General features: G+C 48.9%; 1 protein-coding gene across 3 annotated transcripts; it reads right to left on the bottom strand.

Annotated features, from left to right (window-relative positions):
- Window positions 1-261: 261 nt before the first annotated feature.
- LOC123046178 (uncharacterized membrane protein At1g16860) lies at window positions 262-10,432 on the bottom strand. 3 transcript variants are annotated; one of them, XM_044469479.1, is made up of 5 exons: window positions 9,946-10,432; window positions 9,222-9,377; window positions 8,393-8,604; window positions 8,204-8,301; window positions 262-382 (listed from the first exon to the last, which is right to left on the bottom strand). In XM_044469479.1, the coding sequence occupies exons 1-5, from the start codon at window positions 10,339-10,341 to the stop codon at window positions 285-287; spliced, it is 960 nt and encodes a 319-aa protein (XP_044325414.1). In that variant the 5' UTR covers window positions 10,342-10,432; the 3' UTR covers window positions 262-284. The 3 variants fall into 3 exon arrangements, with proteins under 3 accessions (XP_044325414.1, XP_044325415.1, XP_044325413.1); XM_044469480.1 differs by lacking the exon at window positions 262-382 and adding an exon at window positions 6,573-7,293; XM_044469478.1 differs by lacking the exon at window positions 262-382 and having other exon boundaries at window positions 7,950-8,301.
- Window positions 10,433-12,939: the final 2,507 nt, after the last annotated feature.

Here is a 12,939-nt window from a genome sequence, read left to right as displayed (position 1 = left end):
CAAGAATAAACAACTAGGTGTCAAATCCCACACATACCAAGCATTTCAAAAAGCATATACACAATATGATCGATACGTGCAAATACAACATGGCATCACAACAAAACTCTATGACTCAAAGTATTTATTTAGAAGGTTCTGAAGAACCATACATAACATAGCCATACAGGTAGGGGTCACACGACCCAACACTCAAGTCATGCAAGCATACAAGCACATGCGGAAGCTAAACTTGTCCGATTACAAACAACTAAAAAGAAAGACACTTGACGAAGCATGTCTATCTACAGTGATCCTGCACAGGCTTGGGATTGCCACCTGTGTAGCAAGCTGTCAACATCGAGGTCTATGTAGAATCCATCAAAGGGGGCGGTGTTCTCCTCTGCAGCAATTTATTAAGCAAACATTAGTACAATGGTACTCAGCAAGTCTTCATCAGATCCTATCATACATGCAACATTATGAACAAGGGTAGTGGTGTTTATTGCAGCAAGCCAAGTAAGACTCTTGGCTATCCTATACTACGTTTATCAGTAGTTTTAATAAGATGAGATAGCGCAGACGGGTCCACTAATCACCACAATAATACTCAACCGTGGATCCTCTCTCGTCTTCCTACGAGAGGGTCATCCACGACACTCACACTTGTCTTGAGACTTTTATGAGTAACCATTAACTTGTCTATGAACTGCATAAGTACCCTAGTAGTCCATTACCATGGATGCGGCTATTCGAATAGTTTGATAACCCTGCAGGGGTGTACTTCTTCACACATGCTTCCACCACTTATCGTCGCTTACACGACATGTAGTCGACAACCTTTAAGCAGAAGCCCAGTGAGGGTGTCGGTCACGACCTGACTAACCACACAAGTCTCTAGTCCAGGTTTATCGCCTATTCGGGTTCCATCCACAAGGAAGGTCGGCTGAGGTTTCCACTATGGCCCTAAACGATGTGTGCAGGGTTCCCGAGTCCACCAAACGGGTGCCCCGGTACACTGTGCCACGTGCCTGCCCCATCACAACCCACCCCTAAGGTCAGCATGCGCATGGCCTCCAGCATACTACAAACATCAGAAACTACTTGCAACTCCTGGACAGAGGACAAGGCAATCAATAAGCCGAGAGAGTCAATTAAGGATCCCAATGTGTGGTAGTAGCTGATCTTGGATAACACACACATAACTCAGTTCCTAAGGATGGTTCCAATGAAATAATCCACCATGTACTCCTACATGGCCTCTCATCGATACCTTTACCAAAACAGATTCAACACTTCACTCTCATTACCGAACACAACCATATCACTCTGATCCATCACCCAGATGAACCAAACCTGACACGACTCTAAGCATAGCAAGCATAGCATGGTAGGTAACACAACATGGCTCAATCAACTCCTAAACATGCTAGTGGGTTTCAACTATTTACTATGCAATGACAGGTCATGCAAAGGAATAGGGTTCAGCAACCGCAGCAAATAGCAGTTGAAACAATGTTGTCTTAATGCAGTAAAAGACAGCAGAAGCGAGAAGTTGGGTTTGTATCGGAATGTTCAATGGGGTTGCTTGCCTAGCAGGGTGGTGGAAGGGTACTATTATTCGGTTCAATATTCGCGGATATCCTCGGGAGCAAGACCTACCGTGGAGATCACACCAATAACACAGTCAATACAAGGCAATATGCAACAACATGATGCATGCTCATGACATGGAAAAATGGATGTGTTTGAGCTAATGCAACTAAAACCAGAAGGGTTTGAGTCTATTTGAACCAAAGGTTCAAATTCAAACTTAAATTATGAATTTACAAAGTGCATTAACTTGTTTTGATCTATACAGCAAAGTTAAGTTGCTTTGTCATGCATGAAACCAGTACCAATGGATATATTGGATTTTTTGAATCATCTTTCATATATAAATCTTTTCCATCTGAGTTATAGATTATTTTCTATGATTTTTTGAAGTTTAACTCTTTTTCTAGATTTTTTGGTTATTTAGAAATTAAACTAATTCCAGAAAAGGAATTACTGCGTCAGCACTGTGCCACCATGACGTCAACGGGTCAACGGGGCGGCCCAGGTCAAACTGACAAGTGGGTCCCGCGTGTCAGTCTAACAGAACTAATCTAATTTTAATTAAACCTAATCTAACTTAATTAGCAAGGTGGGGCTACCTGTCATTGACACAGGGGAGGTCAAACCCCTGGTCAACCGGGGCTAATCCGCCGGCATCAACATACGCGGCAGAGAGCTCGGGCTCGCTCTCCCGGCGCCCAAACGAGCGGCGAAGAGCACCCACGGGGAGCTGGAGCTCACCCGCGCCCATCGCAGCAGGCGGCAGCAGCTGGGGCGGCCGGAGCTCGTCAGAAACGAGCTCGTGGCAGCGGCCGGCGTTCGAGTGCGCACGGCGATGCGGCTGCGGTGGCCTTAGTGGCGCGGGCGTGGCACCTAGGGCATCTACGCGAGGCCGCGAGCATGTTGGACACGACAGCCGGGCCATTTGGTGGTCGGGGGCGCGTTGGCAACGAGCGCAGGCGGCAGCGCGTTCGGTCATCGGTGGGGCGGCAGCTATAGCGCCCAAAGGGTAAAACGGAGGGAGGGAGAAGGGTCAGTGGCTCGCGGCGAACGCGACGAGTGGCGAAACGGGCTCAGGGAAGGTCGGAGCTGAGAAGGGCGGCGAGGGGGATCTCCGGCGGCCGAATGGTGAGGAGGAACTTGGTGGAGGCGGTGCAGCGCGTCCGAGGCCTCGTGGCTTGTCGGGAAGGTCACAGACGATGTGGCGATGCTCGTAGACACGGCGAGGAGGCACATGAGTTGCGGAGGCGACGTCTACGATGACGGCGTGCTCACAGGCGCGTCGGCCATGGCTTCTAGAGGGCGAGGGGAGAGAACATGGGGGGAAGTGAGGTGTCCAGCGGGACGAGATGACGCCGAGGAGAAGGAACGAGGCGTCGTGCTGGCCTGAGGGACACAGGCAGGCAGGGAGGAGGCATGGCGCGCTCGGGCGCGTGTGCGTTGTCCTTCCTCTGCCTACTGGCAGAGGTAGGTGATGACTGGCGCGGGCCAGGTGGGCCGGCCCAGTGAGGTAAGTGGCCTGCGACCTTCTCTCTCTGCTTTCTGTTTAACTTTCTGTTTTTCTTTCTGTGTTGTTGTTTTTTATTTAGTAAAAATACCAAATCACTTTACAAAAAGCTGAAAAAAGTTGTGGGCACTTCTGAAATTATTTCCAACAGCCCTCAAATATTTTCACAATTATTTGGACATTTAAAAATATTTATAGAATTTAAATGTCCAAATTCAAATACTTATGAATTAATTCAAAAATCAAGAGTGACCTAGATAAATGTGCACCATTTGTGACAGAGGTTCTAGATTCAAAAATGATGAACTTTTGTGAAGGGCATTTTGAATTAATTGAAATATTTTTCAGTTGATCCTGGTATTTTCCGCGGGGGCGGGGTGGTGCTGGGGTTTGTTGATCCCCATTTCAAGTTTAATGAAAATTTAAACATGATACATCACTCTAGCTAGTCCAAGTGCAAATGCTAACTAGGGTTGTGACAAAATCCTAACCACTCTACCCCAGTTCCTATTCAACTATCTCCGGCAGCAGATCCGACTCCGAAATCACCCGATCTGTCGACTCTGACCTCATCCCATGTGGGGACGAGGACGAGTTGGTCGTCCGGCTGACTCTGCGCCAGTCTGAGGAGGAAATCCCAGCTCCGCACTCAAAGTCGCTCCAGCGCGAATCAACTACGTCCGCGCAAATGACGCTTGGATCTCACACATAACTGAATCTACAGAATGGCTAAGGACAACCCAACAGTACCAGAGGCCGTGTAAAAAAAGACAATACAGTTGGAAGGGAGAGAGAGGTTTGGTGGAATAGTTAGTTGTATTGCTTGAGCCTCGTGGGCATATATATATATATAGGAGTACATGATCTACTTGGAGTACAAGGCAAGCCAGAATATTTCCTAGTCTAACATATGTTTCCTAATACAATCACGTTACTCAACATCCCCCCGCAGTCACAATGGTAGCGACGCAGACAGTGAGACTGGAGAAGAATCCGAAGGCAAGCCGACGGACACCCCCCCATAGTCGTAACGGTCGAAGCATCGTGGAGTCGTGGCTGGAGTGAAAACCGACGAGGTTGCTCAAGCAGGCGGTAGCCCTTTGTGCCGTTTGTTGATTAAGCCGAGAGCGTGGGTGGTGGAGCCGTGGTTGAGGTAGTCCTGCGAAGAATGCGGTGGTTGATGTCGAGTCGGGGTAGCTGGTGTCAAGGAAGTCACCGTGGAGCCGCGAGCGCAAAGAGGCGCCGAGTTAGTCGTGGGCGCAGTGGTGCCGAAGTAGTGGTGCGTCAGGAAGTAGATGATGTTGACGACGCGTCGCGCCGGGGTTGCCAACCCCGGGGACACATCGTAGACGAAGGCACGCGTCAGTGTTGCCAGCACCGGACATGCGTAGACGGATGAAGACGAAGTTGACGAAGCGCCGCACCAGGCTTGCCAGGCCCGAGGACACGTCGTGGACGAAGGCATGCGGCGGTGTTGCCAGCACCGGACATGCGTAAACTGGGACCTGCACGAGCTGTACGCCATGTCGAAGAAGTCGGAGAGGTCAGCAGAGAAGGACTCGACAACGGTTGCGGTGCCAATCGGCGCGGGGCCAATGTCGCTCGCGGTTGTCAAAGTAGATGAAGCGGTCGGGGTAGATGACAGCGACGCTGGCGATGGGCTGGTGCTGGACGAAGACGAAGGGGGTGGACTGGCGGCCGCGGCGGTTACATGGGTAGCGGCGGCGGCGGCCAAAGAAGAGCGGCGGCGGCGACGGCTAGGTTAGGAGCGCGGCGGCGGTGCTCGAAGTAGGCGAAGAACCCTGATAGCGTGACGAAGACCGGCGCGGACGATGGCGTTCCCGCGCCAAGGGAGACCGTGCGGCGCATACCACGTGAGGTCAACGCGCGGAGACGGCGGAGTGGACCGCGGGCCGCGGCGCGACTGCCCGAAGGGGCGACGCAGCGGCGGCAGGCGGGTCGGGGCGACGGCGGGAAGACCTCGGGGCGGCGGCGAGGACCGCGAGCCGCGACGTTGCGGCCCGAAGGGGCGACGCAACGGCGGTTTGCGAGTCGGTGCAACCGCGGGGACGGCCTCGGCGCGGCGGTGGGGACCACGATCGCGACACTACGGCCCGAAGGGGCGACACAGCGGCGACGCGCGAGTCGATGCAGCCGCGAGGAGAACCACGGGGCGACGGCGCTGTGGCCCGACGGGGCGACACAGCGGCAGCCCGATGCTCGGTCGGTGGAGAGGTGCGCTGAACTTGCCGACGATCTTCACGGGACCCGCGGAGGCGCGCGTAACCGACGGGCCAGGTCGGTCGCGCGGCGTAGATGAGGCGGACCGCGACGGCGAGCGGGTGATCAAGCCGATCGAGCGTGAGGCCGGGGACGCTGCTCGGTGGAGGCGTGGTGGCGGCGGAGTCCGAGATGAAGCCGGCGACGACGGACGGCGTGAGACGTCGTGCGGACGAGCTTGTCAGCACCGGCACCCGGGCTGCCAAAGCAACGTCGGTACCCGGGCAGCGAGGCCCGAGCGACCAACGAAGCAGCGGCGCCCGAGTTGAGGCAGCCGACGAGCCTGACACAGCCGTCCCGACGCAGCCGAGGACGAGGCCGGCGAGGTAGACCGCCGGGCCGCCGTGCAAACGTGGCGGAGGCGGGTGATGCGGATCGATGGGCGGGCCGGCGCGCGAGCGACGACTATGATTGGTCGTCGCATGGCGCAAGGCCGCCGGTTTGGGGCGATGCAAGTGTCCGATCGGAGCAGGGCGGCGACGGCCGGCGCAGGGCGACGGGCGGACCGACGCGTGGACGGCAGCTGGCCCTGACGGGCTGCCTCGACGCGCTTGGCCGCCGGGTCGGAGGAGAGGCCGGCTGGTCGCGCCGGGGTCGAAGTAGAGGCGCTCGGTGTCGACAGCGACGGTGGGCGACGCAAACCGATCAAGCATAGATCGGAAAACCAAAAAGAAAAACGCCGATCAAAACGACCGGCGAGAGAGCGAAAAAATCCGGAGCAAGGGCTCGGGAAAAAGACTCTCTAGGGCAGCCGGTCAACACGACCAGCGGACGAACCCTAGGTACGGGCGGCGGTCATGGAGGCCGACCGCCCCGGGGGCGGCGCGCAGGTGCGGAAGCGGCGGCTGCTAGGGTTTAGGATCGATTTGCGATAGATACCATGTTAAAAGGGAGAGGGAGGTTTGGTGGAATAGTTAATTGTATTGCTTGAGCCTCGTAGGCATATATATAAAAGTATATGATCTACTTTGAGTACAAGGCAAGCTAGAATATTTCCTAGTCTAACCTATATTTCCTAATTACTCAACAAATACCAAACAAATACGACGGGCACGGTGATTGCCACACCCAGATCGTCAACGAGGCCGGGACCGGGTTATGTGTGTCAGTGGCGACCCCCTTCGCCGGCAAGGTACAAGGGTCGCCATCGCAGATGTATAGTACCAGGACATCATCATGGCTGTGTCGTCTTTCTCCGGGTAAAATGAAATGGAACAGACAAGCCCCGAGCAGAAATTCCTAGGAACGCTGTAAGCTAGGAAAAACACAGGAATTTTACAACTTTCTGAGGGAACCTTCACACGATATAGATTTCTGGAGAAAGAAAAGACAGAAGTTCCCAATATCTTGTTTCGGCGAGACTCTGGATCCACTGGACCTCTTTCTAGAATTCCTACCCACGAAATATGTGAACCTGCATTCCTATCATATATTCCTGCGTTTTTTTTCTACCTGTGTTTTCAGAATCCCGTGAACTAACCAGACCCAAATTGCAGCAGCAACACTGCCAGTCTGCACTACCACTACCGTACTTCCATTTCAGTTCCGGAGGAAGGCCCATTACTGCCGCAAACAGCAAGTAGCATGGTAGAACTACAGTACTACAGTACACTGTAAACGTCCTCATCTGTGATCCACAGCTTTTAAGTTCTGCTTGATGCTTGTTAAATTGTGGTTGGGGTTCCCTTCAGTTAGAAGTGTCCTGAAGTTGACTTGTGTTGATTTACTAAAGCCATTGAGGGCGCTTGAAAGCTATGCAGAATGACAACAGCCCAGCAAAGGAAGAAGATTTAATCATGCAATAAAAGTTGTTATCTGGTTGACAATGCTGCCTTCCAGAAACAAATGTTTCGGAAAGCCTGAAAATATGATTGGATCCTAGATGGGGACTGCATGACCTTTGCACAGCTTCTGAGCTCATAATGCCCAATCTGAAAATAAAATATAAAACTCTAATTCTTCTACTCCCTCCTTCCATCTATATAGGGCCTAATGCGTTTTTTAAGACCGTCTTTGACTATTGACAAGATTAATAGTACATGACATGCATAATATGAAAATTATATCACTGAAAGCTCCTTTCACACACGAATTTAACGGTGTGCTTTGTGTAAGTTGCATGTCATATATTATTGCTCTAATATTTGATCAAAGTTAGCCTCGAAAAACGCATTAGGCCCTATATAGATGGAAGGAGGGAGTACAACAAAAGCATCATACAAATTCTGTTATAAAGAGCAACACATCTTCAAACTTAAATTAGTTGAGACGGGTAAAATACAGGCACATGTATTTTCTCCAGTGGTCCGACAACCAAACGATGAAGGTTTCTGAGGCACACTGCAAATAATTTTACAGTATTGGCCAAAATACCAAAGGACAAACTAAACAAAATGATGACACTATGACAGTACAGAACACTGCAAATAAATTTACAGTTTTGTCCACACTACCAAGGGACAAACAAAACAAAATGATGACAACATAGCAACAGGCCGATAAGACGAGAACCACTGAAACAACAAATGAAGTAAGACAATAAGATCCGTCACCAGATAGAAGGAGACGTCAGATTGGCACAAACGAGTAAGAATGCACATTCTAATGTATAGGGTTACCTAAAACGAGCCATGTGAGTCCTCAAGCAAAGTTTGTGGTACAGTACAAAAGACGATTTCAGGGGAAAAGGGTATTGGATTGAAAATTGTTAGCTGTTACATCTCATGAATTGTCAAATATTTCATGAAATTCCAGAATGTGGCATAAAATAACTCTTGTCTACTAGTCTCAGAACTATTCCATCAAAGTAAGCTGGAAGGAGAAATGACAGCAACACACAACCTGTAGATATTGGTTCACGGGGAGGAAATATCATGAACTCTCCATTCTTCTTGCTCAAAATTCCAATCACACTCAACCTCATTCCTTCCGTGATATATCTACAAGTTTGTGCAATCATGTAAGTTTCCGATGGCTCGATATACAAAGATACAAACAAAAGGTGTGGATATTCAGGACAAATTTGATTACCCTTCCTCAAGACGGATAAGCTGAGCTTCTTCAGAAGAAAGATTTCTTTCTTGTAGCCAACATTTCAAGGTTGAAGATAGATCGGTACTTCTGCTTGTTGTAACCAGAACATTTTCATCGATCAATGGAACAACTTTCGTGTGGTACCCAGCTTTCACCAAGGCTCTTTTACCTGATTTTGCATCTGTTATGTAGAAATCAGCAGCAAACCTCTGCCGAACTCCACAGAATGTTCAAATGAGAAAAGTAGCATATGTCTGTAGTATCTCACTAGGTACTACAAATCTACAATAACGGCAGAAGCACTATAAAGTTACAAAACTGGAAGGCTAGTGTATAAAATTTGAAATTGGATTCAAAAGACGGTAGAATTTACTTCCAAGGAATCAAAATTCTTCAGAAACGAAATATCAATTTGTTACATCTACCCTTTCAATACGAATTAGATAAACATATTGAACTATGCAGCCAAAATCTCTTCAAATTTGCACATAACTGAGAACAGGCATTAGGATTTCAATTTAATATTTCAAGTGAACAAAAAGGAAAATGTTGACCCTTGGTGCATTTTGTTGCTTACCATAATTATTCTGGAAAAGGAGCAAAAATGATAGGGAATACCCTTGGTGCATAAACTGATAGTATGTTTGTAACACAGTTGCGATGCGTAGACTAGCTTAAGGCATGATAAGCAGAATACATAGTCATTACAGAAAAGAAGCAAAATAACGATGAGATAGGTGCAAGATGAATAAAGTGTGTGTCTCATACATGCAAGGACAAATAAATCTATGCAAATTAGATGTAGATAACCGCAGAGCATTCTTACCTCAGCATGTGTCAATTTCCACCTGGAACAATTATTTTTAGGATTTGCCACCTCAGAACCCCATCTAACACATTTTCTTAGCAGCGTAGAGGTGTATACACAGTTCTCCACCTTCTCATATGAAGAAATCAACGAAATATCACCACATGAAACAGGCTGCATAAAAGAAGGAACATTACAACATATATGAGATTAGCACACCATTCTACTCACATGGTAAATACACAAGGAAAACAATGCTTGTACCACAACAATGAACCAAAAGGAACGATCATTAGTCTTTACATAGAAGTTACTTCTGTAAGCTTGGCAAATAAAGTAGGCAGCTCTTTTCCACTTGCAAGATTATAGTAATATCCAGCCAGCGAAGCTTCTATTCACAGCAATCTAATCTGAGAGAACTAACTTTCAAGATAAGGTCAACGAGCATACACCCATCCAAAAGATTGATGCACCTATACTACACGGCACATGAGTGGGATTGCCACAAGATGCGGAAAGGCTACACGTCGCACGCATTATACTCCACATATCTTATCTTAGAAATCGATACATTTAGTATACTCCATACAAAATGCTACTGAATTTACTGCCTCGCTAAATGGCGGCTCAATTTCGGCAGGCACGAGACTTCAGAACGGAGCACTTGTTGGACTTGTTAAATCAATTCCATTGCAATTGCGATTGAGAACGGGTAAAATGCATAAGCAACCGTAAAACGTACGCCGGTAATCTTGACGAGCTGGCCGTCGGCGGCGACGCGGAGGCTGGAGGCCGGGAGCCCGTCGACGAACCGCCGCAGCACGCGGCCGGAAGCCGCGGCCGCGGCATTCCACAGGAGGAACGCGGACACGGCCGCCGAGAGGACCAGCGCGAGCACGAGCAGCACGGGGCTGCGCACGACGGCGAGGACGAGGACGCCGAGCCCGATCCCCACCGCGAGCAGCGCCGCGACCGCCCAGGCCGCCGCCCTCGGGAACGGCGCGGGCACGGGACGCCCCGCGTCCCCGGCTGTGGCGCAGAGGTCGTTCAGGGCGGCCGCGTTCGCCCCGGCCTCGGCGTCGGCGTCGCTGTCGGCGGTGGCGCCGCGCCGCTTGCCGTCTTCCCCTCCCGGAAGCATATCTGTCAGCCCCTCGGCTCCGTTGGCTGCGTACTCCTCCTGTGGTCACTGTTTTGCTCCCTGCCTTTTGACCTTTCCGTCCTCTGCTCTTTCCCCGGTGGTGGGCTTGGCCCTGGTTCTGGCGTGCGGTTTAAGGAAAAGAGGAACCAGCGCGGCGCGCATCTTTAGGATGACAGGTGGGGACACGCACACCTCAGTCCCACCTACTCTACCAGTCATCGGTACATGCGGTACATTTGAGATAGGCCATGGGGCGATGATAAAGGACTAGAAGATGACATGTGGGCCCAAATATTGCTCGACCGCTATGTCAGCGAAGGGTGTAGTGCGGTGCAGTGTGGCTACAGAACTGAGACCACGCTATCAGACTTGGCGTGCTCACTAGTCACATGAGCGTGCTCACTGGACTGAGTGACTGACAGTGAAGCAGTTGGCACCGTACGCTGCCACAATGCCATCATACAGGCATATCAGCTCTCTGACGCGTGGGCCAAGAAGCAGGAGCCTTTGCTCACGTATATACTCCTATCTTCTATGCCTACTTATCCAGTACTCCCTCCGTTCGGAATTACTTGTCTTAAAAATAAATGTATATAAAACTAAAATACATCTAGATACATCCATTACTACGATAAGTAATTCCGAACGAAGGAAGTATATAGTGGTGTAATTACCAGTGGTTGATGACGTGGGGGGGCTAAGCAGAAGAATATAGGAACTGTCAAGCTTTTAAGCAACTTTTCGTGGGCTCATTATTTAACTCTGTCCAACTCCGATCGATGGGCTGTTGTAGTCACAGGTCTGATCTTTCTGATTCTTTGGAGTTTTGAATTGAATTCACACTTGTCCCTAGGCAAATGGCGACAGAAGAGAGAGACACACACTGCAGCAAGCTGCTCAGTAGCCGTAGGCGTATTGCTACGGTGGCAAATTTGACAAATTTGACCTGTGAACAAAATCAAATCACAGAATGAACTATGCGTAAAACTATTTTACATGGCTAACCTTTTTATGTGACGCCCGACACGAAGACGCCACACTACATTGTGCAACGCTTCATAGATAGGCGCTACACGTCTGGCCAGCGTTGCACCCCAGACTGTCTAAAAATTGCTAAGTCATTGTGCAGAGCCTACGAGTTAGGCGCTGCACTGTATAGTATGGCGCCTAGCTCTCAGGCGCTGCACTAGTGGTTGCACTACAAAATGAAGCAACCACTAGTGCAACGCCTAAAAGCTAGGCGCTACATTGTATAGTGTGGCGCCTAGCTCTCAGGCGCTGCACACTGACTTAGTAATTTTTGGATCGCACGGATGCGACGCTGGCCAGACGTGTAGCGCTTGTCTGCGAGGCGTTGCACAGTGTAGTGTGGCGCCTTCGTGTCGGACGTCACACAAAAAGGTCAGCCGTGCAAAATAGTTTCACGAGCAGTTCATTCTGTAATTTGATTTCGTTCATAGGTCAAATTTGTCAATTTTGCCTGCTACGGTGGTGCATATTCTGAATCTCTGATCCATTCTACGAGTACACTATACGCCGTACCAGCGGTCAAGTAGAGTAGTAGTACTCCTGTACTCTCACAGACAGCACTTTACTGTTTCAAGCTTTGATGACAACATACGATATGCTTTTTTATTATAATGGACGGAATCACGCGGGCCTGGGAAAGACTTGGAAAGTGAGTTGTACCAGATTTATTACCCCTTCTATTTTAATTATATAATTTAACTATAAATATAAATTATACTCCCTCCGTTCAAAAATACTTGTTATAGAAATTGATGTATCTAGACATATTTTAGTTATAGATACATCAATTTTCATCCATTTCTGTGACAAGTAATTGCGGACGGGGGGAGTATATCACAAAAACTATATAGAGTATATGGAATGCCTCCTTGAATACAAATCCACTGTCATACTTTCTGTAACATATATCCCATATTTTGTTAGCTATGTCATGGTCAAATGGTGGCCTAAAATATAAATGAGCTCAATAAATTCGAACGAAGGGAATAGTACACTTTTCTACTCCCTCCGTTCCTTAATATTTGTCTTTCTAAAGATTTCAAATGGACTACCACATATGGATGTAGATAGACATATTTTAGAGTGTAGATTAACTCATTTTGCTCCGTATATAGTCACTTGTTGAAATGTCTAAAAAGACAAATATTTAGGAACAGAAGGAGTAATACGTAGAAATTTGTTAAGGTTTAGGACGTGCAAGGACGGAGCCAGGAAAACTGTAGGAGGGGTTCAGTTGTCGTTGCACCGATGTTGAGGAGGTCCAGAACCATTAAAATGCAATTTATTGTTCCCAATTTAAGTTCGATTGAGTTAGCCTCCTGTTTGGGTTACAGTCACACTTGTGACGAGATCTCTTTCATATAAACTGGACTCTACATGTCATTGCCTTGGAAAAGTGTGACAAATTATCTCGGGTGTGGCAAAGTGTGAAACTAATTTTGGTCGTCTCACCTTAGACATGTGTGACAAATACTTATGGCAGATGCTGACAAATTGCGTTATGAACTAAACATGCCCTTGCATTGCAACCATGCGGCCAGCATGGCCAGTTGCCGCGAAAACCTAGGG

This window comes from Triticum aestivum, chromosome 2B (genome assembly GCF_018294505.1).
Source record: "Triticum aestivum cultivar Chinese Spring chromosome 2B, IWGSC CS RefSeq v2.1, whole genome shotgun sequence".
Lineage (NCBI taxonomy): Eukaryota > Viridiplantae > Streptophyta > Magnoliopsida > Poales > Poaceae > Triticum > Triticum aestivum.
The sequence above is the reverse complement of the archived record's forward strand: the minus strand, read 5'-3'. Positions and strand labels throughout refer to the sequence as shown.

Coding starts and splice junctions, on each gene's coding strand:
- LOC123046178 (XM_044469478.1), bottom strand. CDS start 10,341: ATGCTTCCGGGAGGGGAAGACGGCAAGCGGCGCGGCGCCACCGCCGAC. Junction 9,378..9,945: donor AGCTCGTCAAGATTACCGGC/GTACGTTTTACG, acceptor TCTTTTATGCAG/CCTGTTTCATGTGGTGATAT. Junction 8,302..8,392: donor CTTATCCGTCTTGAGGAAGG/GTAATCAAATTT, acceptor ACAAACTTGTAG/ATATATCACGGAAGGAATGA.